The 20,794-nt window shown below is 43.4% G+C and overlaps 1 protein-coding gene across 1 annotated transcript; it reads left to right on the forward strand.

Annotated features, from left to right (window-relative positions):
* The first annotated feature begins 201 nt into the window (after positions 1–201).
* RS1 (retinoschisin 1) lies at positions 202–14,384 on the forward strand. The gene is made up of 4 exons (XM_061408844.1): positions 202–565; positions 9,319–9,460; positions 11,618–11,813; positions 14,232–14,384. Exons 1-4 carry the CDS (start codon positions 421–423, stop codon positions 14,382–14,384), a joined length of 636 nt encoding a protein of 211 aa, XP_061264828.1. The 5' UTR covers positions 202–420.
* Positions 14,385–20,794: the final 6,410 nt, after the last annotated feature.

Below are 20,794 nucleotides of genomic sequence, written 5' to 3' on the forward strand. Positions count from 1 at the left end.
TTCTGGTGGTGGAAATAGCATGTTTTATCTGGACAAAGTCCAAGACTGATTCAGATAAATGAGATAATGCAAGTGGACCAGGTCTTAAGTCAGATGGCAGAATCTTGAATTCAGTCCCTTTTAAAATTGGATCCCCAGAAGGGACCTCTAGGAGATGCGAGGAGCCTGACTGGAAGCTCACTACAATGGGGTGGACATGGCTCTGTACATAGGTGTGTCTGTGAAGTTTTTAGCTGGTCATCCACAGTGACAAACATTTGTCTATTTAGACTCAAAGATGAGCGGTAACTGTGTTAAACTGGGTTCATAAGTCAGTTGCACTGCTGTAGAGTGAGAGCTGCCCTATACAATAGGAACTGAATGAGTGAGGTTTGTGAATGCAAGCTTTTCCAGTAGTTCTGACCACAGTTGCCTTTGACTATGACTTTTCTGAAGTCCCTGCCCCCTGACTTCCCACAGGATGAGGGTGAAGATCCCTGGTACCACAAAGCGTGCAAGTGCGATTGCCAAGGAGGTGCCAATGCCCTGTGGTCTGCAGGTCCCACCCCCTTGGACTGCATACCGGGTGAGTGTCTCCTCTCTTTGGGGCACCAGATCCGTAGGGTGTCCTTGGGAACACCCTGTTTCTCTTCTTTCTTTCAACTTTGATGAATTAAATCCCTGAATGCCACAGTCGGGTTTTCACCAGTTGGTCTTTAAACTGCAAATTTCAGTGGCCACTGCTTCAACAAATGGCACTGCTATCATTGTTCAGAACAGTTTGCTGGATCTCTACTTGACCTCTGTGAGATGGTAAGATGGGACCTAAATTTCACTGAAAGAGATAACATAATTTATCTAAAATAAACTAATGGCAATTTTGAGAAGAGCACAGGCTTCTGAGCCAGAAATACCAGGGCTGGAATCTTGGCTGCATCACTGCTTAACTCTGGGACTCCACTCTGGCCTTTCTCTGTCAAATGGAGGTGATACTACTATGCCCGGACACTTACTGCTCACCAAACCACCATGTGCCTCACATTCTCAGCCCCTTCACAGTCAGGTGGCCTCACAGGAGCAGTTCCAGCTGAAGGAAGCCGTGTCTCTTCTGAAATGGGGTCCATTTCCCTGCTGGATAAAGTGGTTTCTCCTTTCATCTGGGAGCCAGGGAGGTTAAATGTAGCAGAACCTCCTGCTGACCTCACCTAAGTGAAAAATCAGTTTGTTGTGTTAAGCCTTTGAAATTTCTGTGACAATTTTTTCTGCAGCCTCTGCTGACTAATATGAATGCCTTCCTCTAAGGCAGGGGCCAGAAAACTTTGTCTGTAAAGGACCCGGGGGTAATTATTTGTGGCTCTGAGCACTGCAGGGCCTTGACACCTCAAATAGAAAGCAGCCATAGACAGTATGTAAATACATGAGCATGGCTGTGCTCCAATAAAACTTTATTTATAAAAACAGGCACGGAGCCACATTTGGCCCACGGGCCAAAGTGTGTGGAACCTGCTCTAAGGAGTATTTCTGAGGAATAAAATGGATGAGGCATTAAAGTGTCTTGTCCTGGACCTGGCAAACTGTAGCTCCTTTTCTTCCTGCCTCCTAAGAGCTCACATTCTGACTTTCAAGTGGCCTAGCAAACTTTTGCCAGGCTCAGTATTTACCACAGCTCCGAGTCTCTTAGTCTCTTTCGCTGAAACTGTCCTTGCCACCCCTTTCCAGAGTTATGCTGGAGCCCTGCGGTGTCATTCACTTTACATAATCGCCTAATAATAGCTCCAGGAGAGAGGTTTAGTGTGCAGTAAGTGAGTTTCTCTGCATTATTTCATTAAATTTGCATTAAAATAGCAAGTTGTGGGGAAAGGGGATCTACAAAGGCTTTTACTGCCTGCTTTCCTATTTACTAAAGGGGTAGGAATTGGTTTCTGAAGGAAGTCTCCTTGAAGGAAACAGTGGGGGCCCGGTAGCCAGGAAAGCAGTAAGTGCTGATGAGTTCAGGGGCTTCTCCCTTGGGAAGGACATCCCACTGAGCTCCTGCAGCCCTTCTGTGCTGGGGTGATCTGCCCAGTCAAGACTGAGGCAATCTCCTTAATAAATCCATTTAGAATTCAATTCCACCCTCTGTCATCATGTGCCTGTTATGTGCTGATGGGAAGATAAAAAATGAACCACTGTCTCTACCCTGAAGGAGTTTACCCTTTAGTGGAAACAAATGTTCTCTTCACTAGAGACAGGAGTCCTCCTGGAATTCCAGTCCAAGGAAGCTCTTTCTAAGAAGAAATTGAGAAGAGATTATTTATATGGATTAGTTTCACTGACCCCATCAACTGTGCAGCTGAGGAGGGCTGTGTATCTGAGGAACATGAAGATGGCCTGGGAGGTTCAGGCCCTCTCCACTACACAGCTGCCATGAACTTGAAGTTCTGAAATCAGAAATTCTTTTAGCTTAAGTGTTTTCCTTGCCCCACTGGGGTTTTTGTTTTTATTTTAGCAATACAGATATTCCCTGGAAAGAAAAAAAAATGCAATCTTAGTGTTACATGGTTGATTCATTTATGTAAGTTGGCTTTTCCACAAAAGAGATGATTCGGGACAGCAGGACTGGCCACAATTTTCCAGAATTCACTTGCCCATCAGTGCCTCAGATCCTCATTAGAACATCAAGAACGTGGCCTGGTCTTTCTGGATCCTGAGATTGAGTGCTTCCACCAGAGTCTGCCTTATGAGGGAAGGACAGCCTAGAAAGCACAGGACAGGAGGGTCATTCAGAGCTGCCAGGAGGTGCTGGCAGGTGCACACTGTCTGTTACTGCCAGGGGGCCCTACCCACAGAGCAGAAGGTGACCAACTGGCTGCATTATGGCCTATTAATCTTCAGCCTAACGCTCTTATAGTAAAAGGTCTGTCTTTTTCAATGTTGAGCCAAGATTACCTCGTCACTCTGAGAGGGGGGGAATAAAGTAGGGAAGGTATCAAAGTATAAGACATCCAATGACTCAATACTTTATATTTCCATATTATATTCAAGTTTATACTCTATTCTTTTATAAACATTATTCTGTATTCCACTACATCATCATACAGATTCAAGTCTAACACATGTGCATAATAATAGTCACATGTCTTTTGTCAAAAATGGCCCTGAACTCTCTTTGTGTTCCTTTATGTTAATATTCTTCATGTCTGACTTTCATATGTCTACATATGGAAAAATTATACACTGAGTAAGAAAGGCTAGTATGTTAAGCGTGCATAGCCCGATTTAGCAGTACATATGATGATGCCTAGAGCCAGACATCCTGGAATGTGAAGTCAAGTGGGCCTTAGAAAGCATCACTACAAACAACGCTAGTGGAGGTGATAGAATTCAAGTTGAGCTATTCCAAATCCTGAAAGATGATGCTGTGAAAGCGCTGCACTCAATATGCCAGCAAATTTGGAAAACTCAGCAGTGGCCACAGGACTGGAAAAGGTCAGTTTTCATTCCAATCCCAAAGAAAGGCAATGCCAAAGAATGCTCAAACTACCACACAATTGCACTCATCTCACACGCTAGTAAAGTAATGCTCAAAATTCTCCAAGCCAGGCTTCAGCAATATGTGAACCGTGAACTTCCTGATGTTCAAACTGGTTTTAGAAAAGGCAGAGGAACCAGAAATCAAATTGTCAACATCCGCTGGATCATGGAAAAAGCAAGAAAGTTCCAGAAAAACATCTATTTCTGCTTTATTGACTATGCCAAAGCCTTTGACTGTGTGGATCACGATAAACTGTGGAAAATTCTGAAAGAGATGGGAATACCAGACCACCTGATCTGCCTCTTGAGAAATTTGTATGCAGGTCAGGAAGCAACAGTTAGAACTGGACATGGAACAACAGACTGGTTCCAAATAGGAAAAGGAGTATGTCAAGGCTGTATATTGTCACCCCGTTTATTTAACTTATATGCAGAGTGCATCATGAGAAATGCTGGACTGGAAGAAACACAAGCTGGAATCAAGATTGCCAGGAGAAATATCAATAACCTCAGATATGCAGATGACACCATCCTTATGGCAGAAAGTGAAGAGGAACTGAAAAGCCTCTTGATGAAGGTGAAAGTGGAGAGTAAAAAAGTTGGCTTAAAGCTCAACATTCAGAAAACGAAGATCATGGCATCCGGTCCCATCACTTCATGGGAAATAGATGGGGAAACAGTGTCAGACTTCGTTTTTCTGGGCTCCAAAATCACTGCAGATGGTGACTGCAGCCATGAAATTAAAAGACGCTTACTCCTTGGAAGGAAAGTTATGACCAACCTAGATAGCATATTCAAAAGCAGAGACATTACTTTGCCAACAAAGGTCCGTCTAGTCAAGGCTATGGTTTTTCCTGTGGTCATGTATGGATATGAGAGTTGGACTGTGAAGAAGGCTGAGCACCGAAGAATTGATGCTTTTGAACTGTGGTGTTGGAGAAGACTCTTGAGAGTCCCTTGGACTGCAAGGAGATCCAATCAGTCCATTTTGAAGGAGATCAGCCCTGGGATTTCTTTGGAAGGAATGATGCTAAAGCTGAAACTCCAGTACTTTGGCCACCTCATGGGAAGAGTTGACTCATTGGAAAAGACTCTGATGCTGGGAGGGATTGGGGGCAAGACGAGAAGGGGATGACAGAGGATGAGATGGCTGGATGGCATCACTGACTCGATGGACGTGAGTCTGAGTGAACTCTGGGAGTTGGTGATGGACAGGGAGGCCTGGCGTGCTGCGATTCATGGGGTCGCAAAGAGTCGGACACAACTGAGCGACTGATCTGACCTGATCTGATCTGATCTGACGATGATGCCTCGGAGAAGGCAATGGCACCCCACTCCAGTACTTTTGCCTGGAAAATCCCATGGATGGAGGAGCCTGGTAGGCTGCAGTCCATGGGGTCGATAGAGTCGGACACGACTGAGTGACTTCACTTTCACTTTTCACTTTAATGCATTGGAGAAGGAAATGGCAACCCACTCCAGTGTTCTTGCCTGGAGAATCCCAGGGACGGGGAAGCCTGGTGGGCTGCCGTCTTTGGGGTCGCACAGAGTCGGACACGACTGAAGCGACTTAGCAGCAGCAGCAGCAGCATGATGATGCCTTTACCCATCTAATGATCACAAGAGACAGTTGTGCCACAGAAGATGCAGGTTTTTCCATAAGAGTAAAATGAGTGCACAAAAAGGCTTAATAGCTTATAGTAACCTCCACTGAGCAGAAAGCTTGGGACAGACATATTCTGTGTGTGTGTGAAGTGGATCGCTTTAATTCCTCTAGCAGCATTGTTTATGTTGTTTAATACTAGTTTAGACTCAATTGACAGTTTTTGATGAGACCAATGGGGAATTCTCTGGGCCAGTCAACTCCCACTCCCTTCCTGAACTCCCTGCTTCCTCTTCCTGCCATTATCTCTGCGTATCCCCAGTGGCCACCCAAGATGAGGTGATGAAGTTTGTTTATCCCTCCATTCATACATCCAATCAATATCTATTGAGTGCCTAGCACACACAGGCATTCTGCTCAGCTCAAGATAGAATGGTGAGCTAGACAGACCGGGGGAGCTGGAGGCAGCATCTGGAGTCCCTACCGGCTCAGGGTGGGCAGGGGAAGTGGGAAGAGAGCCAAAGGATGAGAAGAGGTGGCCAGGTGAAGGGGAAAGGAGGAGCCAGGGAAAACAGTAAGAATGTGAGTGGACTGCCCTTCATTCCAGGGCACAAAGAGCAGGAGAAATGTTACATTTTCTATTTTTCCAATTTTTAGATAACTCTGGTTTGACTCCTCTTTTATCATGGGCTGTGAAGAGTCTAAAGACAGGATTGTCGAAGGTCCTGCTTCTCCCCCTTGGACTATACTCCCCTGCCCCCTGCCCCTTGGGGGCCTGCCAGGGCTGACTGGGGGCAGCTCTCTGCCTGACTGGCCCTCACAGGAGGGCAGACACCTTGTTGGTGGCCCTTCTCATTCTGAACCAAGCTTAATCCTGGGGGATTTTCCCAAGACTCTCTCAGAGGTGCTCAGGCCCCTATCACGAGTTCTCCCAGGCCCCAGCAAGGCTCAAAGCCCAAAGCCTCCAGCCACCTCATCTGGGAGAGTCACCTCATTCCTGCTGAGGCCTGGACCTTCTGAATCCATGAGCCTGAGGGATGCTAGGCTGTCAATAGGCCTCTCCTGTCTCAAATCACATGCATGCACTTGTAAACATCTTACTCCTTTGTGAGGCAAGGAGAGTCCAAACCTTTAGAAATAGGAAGCTGACCTTCTCAGACAGATATAGGGAGGATGACGGGGGTAGAGAGGTGCTAGATTATTTCCCCTGGTGAGTTTTCACCATAAAAAAAAATAAATATATATACAACTCAAGACATTAATATACTCTCACAAATTCACACTACACCAGCACTAGCTGATTATTTTTGGCCAGGCAATAGAGGCTCTACACTCTACACTGTTTTAAACAATCCCAAATCAACTTTATGGAGGCAGGGACGACTGTTGTACCCATTTCACAGATGAGGAAACAGACCCAGAGAGGTTGAGCAGCTTGCCTAAGCTCACTGAAGGGAGAGTGGGATCCCATCCTAGGTTGAACTGGCTCTAAGTGGCATTCTTGAGCTTGGCTGCCCATTAAAATCACCTGCAGCTTTACCCCATGCCCAGGTCCTGCCCCAGAGCAAGGACATCAGAATCGCTGGTGGTATGGCCTGAACACCAGCACTTTTTAACTTTCCAGGTGATGTCCTGGTTGAGACCCATCACAGTCTCTACTTTGTGCCTTGGGCCCAAACACTGGGGTTTTTGGGTTAGCAGATTCGTAGCTGGAGGCGCCAATGCCAGAGTCATGGAGCACTGGACAGGGGCAGGCTTGGGGCTTGGATGCTGAAGGACTTAGTTTTGGATAGATGAGTGTGAAGCATCTTTAGGTCACCCAGATGGAACTGTTCACCTAGAAAATATCCAGGAGGCAGTGGAATGGAGCTTGGGGCCTGGGAGTCACTCTTTGGCTTTCAGACACCAGCTGAAGCCATGGGGATGGTGAGCTCATCATCTGCCCTGGAGAGTATGGGCAAGATCCATGTCGGGACAAGCCCTCACAGGCCACCAAGGACATTGCCATTGGCCAGGTCGCTGCAGTGTAACTAACTGTTAGATGGGCTAATTGGGAAGAGATGGCAAAAGAGATGTGAGGGGGAAAATAGAGAAAGAGCCAAATGGCAAGAATAAAGCAATCAGGAGAGGTGGCCATGGCTTTTCTTTCCCTCTGCCTCTTCCCTCTGAGCTGGTGGCCCCAGAGTAAGAAAAGGGAGGTTCAGGATGGAGGAGCCCCAGGGACATCCATGGTTAGAATTTAAGTGGTTTACAACTGAAACCTAGCTTTCTGATGCTGGGGGCCTTGTCCCTCCTTCTGGTGGCTGGGCTCATTTTCCAGGTCAGAGGGGGAGGTGAGGAGGTGGATGAACCCCCAAGGCCACAGAGAGCAGGCCCCCTGAATCCTCCAGCCAACAAAACACCTTCCTGGCAAACCAAGGTTTTCAAAGTGTGCTTTCAAAGTGTGTTCATTAAAAATGCGGCGGCTCTGGGGGTGGAATCCTGGAACCGGCATTCTTAACAAGCCCCTCTGATGATCTGACCACATAAGGCATAATAGAGTGGCCCAGAAAGCACTCCTATTCTCTCTCTCTTGACATTAATAGGCCACCCAAAGCTTCGAGTACTTGATAAACTACAAATGCTGTCCTCGGACCCCCAGCTCCACTAAGCTGCAGCCACTGGTGGGAGTTGGCCCTATTCCTTCAGTGCACTGGGTAGCAAGGCAGTTAAGCCACCTTGGCCAGAGGCCCGAAGCTGTCCTTTTGTCTTCAGCATCTGAGGCAGGGCAGGACTATCCCTACAGGCATTCCAGAGCCTCAGGATGTCATTCAAGCTTTTATAAGCCTCATTCAATTTTACTGATGCTTGAAAATTATCTGCTACAAAGACATAAGCACTCATTTTACCGTTGAAGGTGACAATGCCTTAGTAAATACACTCGGCTTTTTAATCTGAACTTACATTTACACATGGTGAGAAAGTAATTTGATCTGCCTTACTTGAAGTTTATCATTCACAACTGGAAAACTAGGAGAATGTATCTGCCTAAATTTATTGCTTGTTTTCTAAAGAAATTTAGCTAGAATCTGGGTTTGTTTATAAATAAGAGACCCCCTAAATAGTGGCTTATTGAAATAGTTTTGCTTTGACTCACATGGTAAAAAACTAGGGGTAAGGAATAGCTTAAGGATATCAGGGCTGAGGTCTCTTCAGTTCTCTTGGCCTTACCATCATTGTGCAAGATGGCTACTGTTGTACCAGCCATCGGATCTTTCTTTTAGGCAAGGAAGAAAGAGGGGGCAAGCAAAATTTGATTCGCAATCACCAACAGATATCTTCTCCTATCTCATGGGTCAGAAACTGTGTCATATGGTCAATTCTAACTGCAAAGGTGACCGGGAAATACATACATATATATACATATACAGCTCGCTACATTGCTGCACCCAACAAAATTAGGGTATTTTAGTCAAAAAGAAAGGGAGAATAGATGCTTGGTTGGCAATTGGCAGTCTCTGACCAGGTAACTCAATGCTAAATATAAGAGGAAATACATGAGAAGCAGCAGAAAATTCATATACAAGCACCAGCTTCGTCTAGTCTTATTTGGAAAAAGCAGTTCCTTTCAAATGTTCCTATTCAACAGTCACTTAGGCGCATTTCATTCCCCTCTCCTTTTTTCATTAGAATTTCATTAGACTAGTGAGAAAACTGCAATTTACAAGTAGGAAGTCAGTCTTAATATATAATTGCCCTTCTTGCCTCTCACCATTGTTTTGTTCCTATAATTGGCATCATATGCTGCCTGAGGACAATTAGGGACTCTGATGTCATCATGTGGGATGGCTAACCAGTATTAATAAGGAAAATAGAGAGTATGGCATTTAAGTATGATATTTTGCTACAAATCTCTTAGTTTTTAGGTCTCTGAGTTTGTGGAGGAGGTGAAGTATTTCTCAAAATTCCCCCCTATCCAAGAGGTTGCCATAGAGCTACTTCCCTCTGCTTTTATGAATGTTGTGAGTCTCTATGACAATCCCTTTACTTCATCTTCACTCTCTTCTCACAAGAGCAGTGAAAAGAATGAAGACCCAGTCCTATCCACTGAGAATGGTGCTGACAAAGGAAAACATCTTCCACCTCACGAGAGGGTCTGATTTGTCATTTCAATCATGTCATGTTTGTTGAGTCTTGCCATGTGATCTGAGTGTTTCAATGTGCCTTGTTTTTTCCTTTGCCAGAATGCCCATACCATAAGCCCCTGGGTTTCGAGTCAGGAGAGGTTACACCAGACCAGATCACCTGCTCCAACGTGGAGCAGTACGTGGGCTGGTATTCTTCCTGGACTGCCAACAAGGCCCGGCTTAACAGTCAAGGCTTTGGGTAAGCAGGGCATGCAACTTGGGTGATTATTTTTTCCATGTAATTTGAAAAAGTATGTCTCTGTGATAAATGAATGACATAGAATGCATTTATTTATTTAACAAATATTGACCGAGTGCCTTCCATGTGCCAAGGACCATGGATATAGCAGTGAACAAGGTGGATGAGCTCCTGGCCTTTGAGAAGCACTCAGTTTAGAGGGGGGACTCTAAGCACACTGTCACACAACTGGCTATTTGCTAAGTGTGAGGAGCACTGTGGAGGAGATGAAGAAAGACCTATTTGATTTGAAACACCAGGAAAGGTTTTCTAAGGAAAAAAATCTTTGCCCTGAGAATTGCAGTTGGCCAGGTTGGGGGAAGGTTGGAGAGAGGCACAGGGCACAGCAGATGCAAAGGCCCTGAGTTGGGAAGATCCCTCAAGTGCCTAGACGATGAGATAAGGCCAGAGAGGTAGGCAGCAGTCAGATGGTATGGGCCTTATAAGTCATGTTAAAGATTGTGGTCCTTATTTTAGGGATATTGGGAGAACCCTGAATGTGCATGAGTTAGAATACAGATTTGTGCTGCTATAACAAACAGGCCCCAAATACAGAGACTTAATCAACATGAAGGTGATTAGGCAGTCTAGAATTGTTATGACAGCTGGATGGTATCAGGGACCCAAACTCTTTCTACCTTGTTCTCTCCTCCTTAATAAGAAGTTTCCATCTTGGGGCCCAAGATGACTGCTCTAGCTTCCACTGCCATATCCACAGTCTAGTCAGTAGGGAGAGAAGAGCACGGTGCAGACACTTTTCCTTTAAGGATATATATACAATCCTACTGGCCACTGCTGCCCACATCTCATTGATCAGAATCTGTTCAGACGGTCCCATCCAGCTGCAAAGGAGACTGGGAAATGTGATCTTAGCTGAGTGGCCACTCGTTTGCAAAAATCTCAGGGGTTCCATTACTAAAGGAAGATGGGTAGAGGATATGGGGAGACAATCGGCAGACTCTACCAGAGAAAGATTTAAAGTTGGGGAGTATTACAATCGGATTTATGTTTTAAGTAAAAATTTCTGGCTCTTACGGGAAGAACGGTTTAATGTGCAGTATGGGTTGGGGGTGAGGTGGGGAGAGGAATCCAGAGAGACTAGTTAAGTAAGCTATGCCAGCTGTCCAGGCAAGAACTGAAGGTGACATGGGCTAGCATGGTGGCAGTGAAATGACTTTGAGGAACATTTGGAGATGGACCCAAGAGATGGATTAGATGGTTGAGGTGACAGAGAGGAAGTGGTAGCATTCAGAGAGAAGAACACTGGAAGGAGAGGCTGGGATTAGGATAATTAAGAGCTCTTTTTAGACATGTTTTGAGATGCTGTATAGCATCCAGGAGAAGTTGAATAGCTGGCAATTGATTCTTGGGATTTGGAATTTAGAAAAGGTCTGGAATGGACCTAAAAATTCAGGAGCCACCCAAGGAGCAAGTCCAGAATTAGGAGAAGGCAGCCAAGGGCTGAGAGTCCTGAGAAGCTAAATCAATGTGTGCACACACACATACCACAAAGGGAAACTATAGGTTTCCACAAATTATGAGGGATATAACTAAAACATAAATCAGTTCCTTCATTGGTTGGTTTGCTTTACAATTGTGAGAAGGCCTTCCAGAGCCACTTGGTTTCATGTTCTGTACACAGTTCCTACCATGGTGTGGGTGACAGCACCTGAAGGAGACACAGATAAGGTATGAAGAGATGAAATTAAAGAGAAAAAAGACAACTTATGGAGAAAGAACATCAGGAGAGACTAATGAAAAAGGAAGGGGGCCAGTGGGTGAAATGACCATGTATTTGCATGTTTTGAAGAAAAACATGCTCAACCACACCCCAAAGATGATTTTAGCTACACTTGAAGGCATTTCTTTGACAAATTATTTGAGTCTGGCAATTCTTCCTTGGGTGGTGGAAGTGCAGGGAGAGAGAAACTACAGAAGGATCAGAGGCCAGATATTTCTTGAGGACAAGCCTCTGGGTGCTTAACAGATTGCAGCCCAGGCTGCCTGACCTTTGTGGGTGCTCTGCAGGTGCTGGTGTCCCCTCAAAAGACAGTGCCTCCCAGCTCTTCGGAGGGGCTCACGGGGTAAGGCTCCTGGTGACTTGCTGTGTCCACGCAGGTGTGCCTGGCTCTCCAAGTTCCAGGACAGCAGCCAGTGGTTACAGATAGATCTGAAGGAGGTCAAGGTGATTTCGGGGATCCTCACCCAGGGGCGCTGTGACATCGATGAGTGGATGACCAAGTACAGTGTGCAGTACAGGACCGATGAGAGTCTGAACTGGATTTACTATAAAGACCAGACCGGAAACAACCGGGTATGTCGGGCTTACCCCAAACCTCCTTCCACACAGCCCTTCTGGGACTTCCCTCCCATCCATCCCTGTGTTTCTGTCGTCATGCTCTGTCAGAACTCTGCCCCCCCAGCATGGTGAGTCATCCATGCTTCCTCCCCACCACACAATCTGCTCTCTGATAGCGATATCAACACAGGTGTCTTTTCTTGTACCCCTCATGCCTAGCACAGTTTGTCTGCCAATGAGTGCCATCATATGTGCAAAAGAAATCTTTGTCTGAATTCTCGCATCAGCAGAGATGCTTAAATAATCAAGACTGGTCATTTGGATGCTTCCAAACTCATTGGACCTTGAACACTGCTGCATGGGTTTCCTTGATCTACTACTGATGCGGCTAGGTCCTCGTCCCTTTATGTATCAATAGATATGGCTTCTCCTAACTGTTGACTGAGACAATCTCAACAAGTTAGCCACTAAACCATGTAAATGGTTAAAAGGACTCTAGCTGAGAAGAAATAGAATCACTTAAACCTTTGAGAAACTTTATATCCTACTAATCTCTGAGGGCTGAGACCCAAGTCTTGTTCAACACAGACTGAACACAGTAAGCTCTTTAGTTTATATATATTATATATATATATCAGTGAAGTTGCTCAGTCATGTCCGACTCTTTGCAATCCCATGGACTGTAGCCTACCAGGCTTCTCCATCCATGGAATTTTCCAGGCAAGAGTACTGGAGTGGGTTGCCATTTCCTTCTCCAGGGGATCTTCCCGACCCAGGGATTGAACCCAGGTCTCCCACATTGCAGGCAGACGCTTTACCATCTGAGCTACCAGGGAAGCTACATGAAAGTGAAAGTTGCTCAGTTGTGTCTGACTCTTTGCGACTCCATGAACTATACAGTCCATGGAGTTCTCCAGACCAGAATATTGGAGTGGGTAGCCTTTCCCTTCTCCAGAGGATCTTCTCAACCCAGGGATCGAACCCAGGCCTCCCGCATTACAGGCGGATTCTTTACCAGCTGAGCCACCAGGGAAGCCCTATATATATATACACACATATATATAGTCAATATTTTACATATATATAAAATGCTATCTGCAGTGAAATAAAAACTCACCAGCTGTTTGGAAAAGTTAATTGTCCTTTTGCCTGAGATTGAGGCCTCCCCAGCTAATTCAGACATTTCATCAGGTTAAGCAGACATGTGTAGCTGAACATCAGAAGGCTCTGTACTCTCTGATGACAATTTGTACAGCAAAACATTCACAGGTTGAGATTTCAAGGAGTTTGAACACAATAGGAAAAACCATCTCCATACTTGGACATTGTATTTCATTTTTGTTCTTATTAGTTGGCTTTTCAAAAAGATACGCAAATTCTTTTTCAAGCTGAGTTTCTGAAGGCCTTGATGGTTCTTTGCAAAGAAGTGCTCCACTGTGGCAGCTGTGTGGAGTGGGCCTGTTCCGTCCTTCCTCTTCACCAGGCTCCTGACTTAAATAGGTTCAAGAGCAAACAGCTTGGAGAAGAGGGTGTGGGGTGTTGCTACTGGGAAGAAATAAAGTCAAGATCATGGCAGCTGAAGTCCTTCTTGATTTGTGTATGGATGAGGTCAATGTGACAGCCAAATTTTTTATAGGAGATAATCCCAGAAGGAAATGAAATGTTCTAGTGTCACGGGGCAGAGCACTTAGGACTCTGGAAAGAGTGCAAAGAAGTTTCTTTGAAAATATAGGCAAATAGCCACTGTGTCCTATGTTATAGCTACTGCATAACAGGAAGCAACCCCTTTTTCTATTTTGGGCACTGCTCTCCCACTTTGAGAATCTTCTCTCTAGTTTTTATGTCTTTTTCTTTTTAAAAAACACTTTTTTCCCCAAGTCTAAAAAGTACTTGCCATTTGTATCAATGCAGACACACACAGTCAAGCTTTGGCTCACAACTTCAGAGTCAGTTCACAAGTTTTCACTTGAGCCCCACTGTGGATACCTTTGGAACATGAGAACGTTCCTCTTTTAAGCAATGTGGTCCTTTTCAAAATTCTTGTCAAAATGCAAAGGATTAAATCACAAAATTGGTGATATGAACCAAGAGGCATTTTCTATCAGCACCATCCAGTAGAACTTTCTGCAATGAAGGGAATGTTATCTGCAGTATCTAATATGGCAGCAACGGATGACATACAGTACTAAGCATTTGAATAGCAGCTAGTGTGACTGAGGATGTGTTGTTACCTAATATTAATTCATTTCTGTTGATGCCTGGAGCATGTAGGTGCTGACAAACACTCAAGGTCAGATTTTGGAGGATATCAGCAAATTCTCTACCTTTTAAGCACTGAGATTTTCCATAGTTAAAAGTTGGAGCCAAATCCAGACAGGAAACGTCTTCCTTTTCTCTCTGCTGTGATGGTGATAGTATTTCCTTCCTCTTTAGGTTTTCTATGGAAATTCGGACCGAACCTCCACAGTCCAGAACCTGCTGCGGCCCCCCATCATCTCCCGCTTCATCCGGCTCATACCGCTAGGCTGGCATGTTCGCATTGCCATCCGGATGGAGCTGCTGGAGTGCGTCAGCAAGTGTACCTGATGTTGCCTCGGCTCATACCTGCAGTGGGTGAAGGGTGCAGAGCGGCCCATGGGGGAACGCTGACTTATCACTGTGACCAACAGGGCTGGATTTTACAGGCTCTTTTCAGCGCAGGGCTGGGCAGAGAATACTATCTTTTTTGCATAGTTTCCAATTTCAGTGAGAGAAAATGAAAATGAACTTATTCCCCATTCAGGGTCAAAGAAAATAAGAATAAAGAAAATGTCTCTAAAAACAATTTTCATGCAGAAATCCTAAGTAGCAGCAGTAATTTGCTGCTCTGGGGGTGTTGTTTTTGTTTGTTTTTGTTTTTAGTCTCCGACGCAGTGAAAGGTGCAGTTGCAGGGGAATGCAAAGCAGCCCTCATAATTTGAAAATTCTTTTTCTTTACCATGCTCAAAACAGGAACATACTGTTTTATAAAGCCTCTCTCTGAACACAAAGGGGGAGCAAGCTTGTGGTTTCTCCTAAGTTTTCATTAAAGTATGGTCTTTTAGGACTCTAGAGCATTGGGTATGGAGTTTGGGGATGATTGGGTGGCGCAGATGAGTCTGGTAGATGGGAGCTGGTGTCCCAGTCTTGTGATAGCTTTGCATGACCAAACACCCCAGAGGTAGGAAGGTCTCCCCTGCTCTGAGCTTTCACTTCCTATGCCCAACACTGCACGCAGTGGCAGGGGAGGTTCAGAGCTCTCATTACAGACAGCTCCACTCTGCATGCCCTCATATACATGATCCCAGTCTGTGGTCAATATTTAACTGAATAACATGGGACAGGCTACACATGTAAGGAACAAAATTTCCCTGTATTTAGGAAACCCAGATGACCAGAACACACCAGAACATCCTTTTATCTAGGGCTACCATTCTTCAACAAACTTAACACTGGGAAAACAGTTGGCCAGGAGCTGTCACTGGCTACAGAGGAGGCCCATCAGCCAAGTACACTCTGCAGGAAGTGATCAGGACCTACAATCTGAGAAGCGTGATGTAGCCAGGCCGCTGCTGAGCCCAACCTTCCAACCTCAGCCCCCTTGCTTTGTAAAGTATGGGCTGGTCTGGCCTTCCCCTCCCAGAGGAGCTCTGTAAGCAGGCAGCTGGGGGAAGGACAGTCCGCCTCTTCTGCCGTTTATAGCTCAGCCTGTTTTCAGGCACTTCCCCAGAAGCAGGGCACGTGGGCAGGAGAGGATTTGAAAGTAGGAGCCAGGAGAGGGTGGAATCTGAGGATGAGGGACCCCAGTGAGACGAGGGAATCCAAGACTGTTCTGGCCTTGACACAGTGCAGCCTCTGCTAGCAGAAATTCATTTCTCTGAGTTAGTTTTCAGACGACAAGCTTAGTGAATGGACACCAACATGATCCTGGACATCATATTCACCTTCTCTGTGAATGGCCAGCCTCCTAAAATCCCTTAATCCCTTCTCTGGTATTGTGGGTCTTAGATCAGCTTATTTAACCTAGCATCTTTCTAATACCCATGCTGTATACTTAAACCTGGAAAAACACCTTTCTCTGCTCAATCTTCTCTCAAATATAGAGGTTATCAATTCAGGGTAGGGAAAAAAAAATCCTTCTCTGGCCTTAGGATACACGGACAAATCCACTTTGAACAGAATGCCTACAGAGATCCTTACTGGGAAAGATGAATGAACTCTTATTGTGATATGGACTGTCAGAGAAAATGGTGGTATCCTAAGAGTTCAGGACTACAACTGGCACACCAGACCCAGATGGGGAGTACAGTTAAGGGGAAAAAAAGAAAAGAAGTAAACAGGGTGAGGCAGGGATGAAAGTTCTCCAAATAACTGTTTATATTGGAAACTTCTGTTTTGGAATAGCTTTATTGAGATAAAATTCACATACCATACAAATCTCACTTATTTACAGTGTATAATTCAATGACTTTTAGTAAATTCAGAGTTGAGCTACCATTATCACAATCAATTTTAGAAAATTTTTATCACCTCCAAAAGGAGCCCTGTACCCACTAGCCATCACCCCTCCAACCCACTTGCCCACCCCAGTCCTGGGAAACCATTAATCTCCTGTCTCTGTAGATTTACCTATTCTGGACATTTCATATAAATGAAATCATACAATATGTGGTTTTTCCTGTCTGGCTTCTTTTACTTAGTATAGTGTTTCCAAGGTTCATGCAGGTTGTAGCATGTATCAGTACTTCATTCCTTGTCATGGCTGAATATCATTCCAGTGTATGGATACACCACATTGTATTTATCCATTCATCTGTTGATGGACATTTGGATTGTTTCCATTTCTTGGCTATTATAAATAGTGCTGCTATGAACAACTGTGTACAAGGTTTTGTGTGGACATGTTTTCATTTATCCTGGGTATATACCTAGGAGTGGAACTGTTGGGTCATATGGTAACTTGATTTAACCTTTTGAGGAACTGTCAGACTGTTTTTCAAGGTGGCTATACCATTTTACATTCCCACCAGCAATGTATGAGGGTTCCAATTTCTCCACACTTATTATTATCTGTCTTTTTTGATTGAGGCCATCCTGATTTGTATGAAGTAGTATCCTTCATTGTGGTTTTGATTTGCATTTCTCTAATGACTAATGATGTTAAATATCTTTTCATGTGTTTACTGTGTTTGTACACCTTCTTTGAAGAAATGTCTATTCAGACTCTGCCCATTTTTGAAATTAGGTTGTTTTTTAAAATATTGAGTTGTAAGAGTTCCTTATATATTCTAGATACCTCACCAGATAAATGATTTGCAAATATTTTCTTCTATTTCATAAGTTGTCTTTTCACTCTCTTGAAGGAGTCCTTTGAAACACATTTTATTGATGAAGTCCAGCTTATTTTTTCTCTTTTGTTATTTGTGCTATAGGTGTCATATCTGAGAAACCATTGCCAAATCCAGATCATGAAGATTTATTTTTGCTTTTTTCCCCAAGAATTTTATAGTTTTACCTTTTAAATTTAGATCTTTGATCAATTTTGAGTTAATTTTTATATATGGTATGAGGTAGGGGTCTGATTTAACTCTTTGCATGTGAATATCCAAATGTCCCAGCACACTTGTTGAAAAAACTATTCTTCCCCAATTGAATGATCTTGAACCTTTACCAAGAATCAACTGACCAGAGGGTGAGGGTTTATATTTCTGGACACTCTCTCTCTCTCTCTCTCTATATATATATATATATATTTTTTTTTTTTTTTTTTTGCCATGTCACTTGTGGGATCTTAGTTTCATTGCACCCATAGCAATGAAAGAACAGAGTCCTAACCACTGGACCACCAGGAAATTTCCTGGACATTAAATTCTATTCCATTGGTCTATATGTCTATTGTTATTCTAGTACACATTGTTTTGATTACGGTAGCTTTGTAGTAAGTTTTCAAATTGTAACACATAAGTCTTCCAACTTTGTTCTCCTTCAAGATCATTTTGGCTACTCTGAGTCCCTTGAGTTTCCATAATATTGTGGGGATCAACTTGTCAATTTCTGCAAAGAAGTCAGCTGAGATTTCTTATTGGAAATTGCTCAATACTTCAGAGTTTAATAAACAATGAGATTTGTAAAACATTTATCTATTATTTGTTTATAACAGCATTTGAATTTCTTACTTCATTTAATTAATGACAGAATGTATAAAAAATAAAACTTTTATTGAGGGACACCTGAAGCCCAACAGAATCTTGCTATTAAAAACATAAAGTATGTTTGTAGTACTATTTCTTTTGTGGGGGAAACTTCCAGTTAAAGTATATGGGCTTCCCCTGGCTCAGTGGTAAGGAATCTGCCTACCAATGCAGGAGCCGTACAAGACGTGGGTTCAATCCTTGGGTCTGGAAGATTCCCTGGAGGAGGGCATGGCAACCCACTCCAGCATTCTCACCTGGGAAATCCCAGGACAGAGGAGCCTAGTAGGCTACAGTCCATAGGGTCACAAAGAGTTAGACACGACTGAAGCAACTTAGCATGCACGCATACACACACACACACACACACACACACACACACACACACACAGTGACTTGTTTCAATGAAATTTTCTACTCTCAAATCAGATCAATTACCACCTGATGGGAGATGGAAGGAAGGGTGGTACATGAACTGCCCCACGGCACAAACCCATGTCAGTTTCTATACGTGGAAACATGGTGATCGCTTAGTATAGTAGTGTTAAAGGGTATAGTCTTAACAGTGAAAGTACTTGGTTTCAAATCCTAGCAGGGTAACCTTGGGTAGGTTAATGTAAACGCCATAAACCTCAGTTTCCTCATCTACAAATGGGGATACTATCCACTTTGTTGCCTTCCGAAAAATAAATGTATTAATATAAGTAAAATACTTGGCAATTTGCCCAGCCATATTAAGTGCTATGAACATAAAAAAGTGACAAGCTTCAGTTACTTTGAGTCAATCTAGATAAACAGTATAGCTGAAATCATAGGCCACAAGTCTGTATGACACTTGAGAAACTTGGAGTGAAGATTTGGTGACACAGTTCTGTAAGAAAGTGTTTTAGCTCCATCCTTTGTTTAGAAAGATAAAGAAAGTTGGAGAACTTTTACACATGTTATCACAAAATTTAAGTTCTCCCCCTCACCCCATTTACTTAGTTGGTCTTCTTATCCTTAAAGACAAAGTGAGGGCCTGAAACCGGTTGACAAATCTGGTCCCCTGCCTGTTTTTGTAATAAAGTTTTCCTGGAACACAGTCACACCCATTCATTTACATATCATCTATACTACTTCTGCACTACAATGGCAGAGTTGCACGGTGAGTAGTCAGAAATCCAATGACTCATAGAGCCTCAAATATTTACTATCTGGCCCTTTACAGAAAAAGTTTGCCAACCCCCTGTTCCAAAACATGAAGAAATCCTTATTAAGTTGTCCACCTTTGCTTCCTCCAATGGCACTATGCAGGAAGTTGACATCTTCCCATCTTCCCCAAACCACCAAGTGAGTGTCTAGCAACGTAAAAAGGAGGCAACACTCAAATGTAAAATAAACCAAAGTTTTCAAAATGCCAGAAGGGGGGGAAAAGCTTTATAAATACAAAAAAATTATCAACATCAGTAAATAACAGGATTTGCCCTGCTTTACAATAATTTCTGTCCCTTAAACTGATTCCAACTTCAAAGACCCATTATCCTTCATTTGAATTCAAACGAGTTCTTTACAAAGAAGGAGTGACTGCGGAGCTGCTTGCTGTTCAAACAAGAGGGACCACAGTGCTCACGATGGGGATGGCCTGGCAATCACATCAGTCAGTGCAAAATCTGCATTTTATTAAAGACATTTGGGAAGGTCCATTCAAAAATACATTGTGCTCAGTAAAAATTAACCATTTCATGCTGATAATTAAGGTTACCACGGAATAGATATTTGTATAATATTTACAGCAACAATAGAAATTTTACAGAAGTTTAGAATGGAATACATGCCAGAAAAAACTTGATAAGATGTACCAACACATGATACAAAGAGTTATATAAACACTTTACAAATGGTACATAATTAGCTTGTGAGGAATTTAAATATTCAACACTTTAAATTCAGCTTGGATTCAAAAATTAAAAAGGTTAACACCACGTCACACCCTTGCCACAGTACAAAGTATGGAATTACACTTTTTATTATGGATTATAAAGTCTGTGCAATTAAGAATTTCAACTGATTCTTCATCTACCACAAATTTAGATGTTACATCACTCTGGCTTATCCCTATTTTTGTTTTCAGGCACAAGCAGGGTTTTCAAAGTCTCCCTGCCCTGTGTCTTCCCAGATACCCACTTCAAACTTCCTAGAGATTGAAGAAGCTCAGAATAGTCTTCTAAATATATACAGAATAACTACCTGAATTCAAAATGGCACAAAGCAATTCTTGGAGATAGGAATTAGGGGCAACTATTTTGTTTGGTTTGTTTCTGTTGATCAATCCACATTTACGTGAGAATTTACTTCTTACAATCACAGCATTACCCCTCCAGCCCGACTCAATCAGTGACCAAGGAGGAAACAAGGAGAGGGAAATGAACTGAGTTGACTATAATCAATTGTATATTAATACTTCTAGTGAAAACAGATTTTATACAAGCTTTACTTTCCATTTTGGAAAATCTAAGCTGTAGAGAACTTAAAAGTTCTCCAGAAGGAAAAGCATCTTTTTTTTTTTTTTTTCCCTTGAAACTGAATGTGTTATAATTGGAGCTTTTGACAACTCTGGCAATAAATACTTTAATCCCCAAACGGGGACAAAAGTCAAGGCATCTACCTTTTCTATTCCTGGGTTTTGTCTGATTAGCCCTGAAGCAGAGCACTGGGACAAACTTGTCTATGCCTGAAATGAATCACATCAGGCTTTTGGGAATGTAAAATCCCAAACCAAAGGAAGTCCTGAGGAATTCTTAGCAGTCT

This window comes from Bos javanicus, chromosome X (assembly GCF_032452875.1).
Source record: "Bos javanicus breed banteng chromosome X, ARS-OSU_banteng_1.0, whole genome shotgun sequence".
Lineage (NCBI taxonomy): Eukaryota > Metazoa > Chordata > Mammalia > Artiodactyla > Bovidae > Bos > Bos javanicus.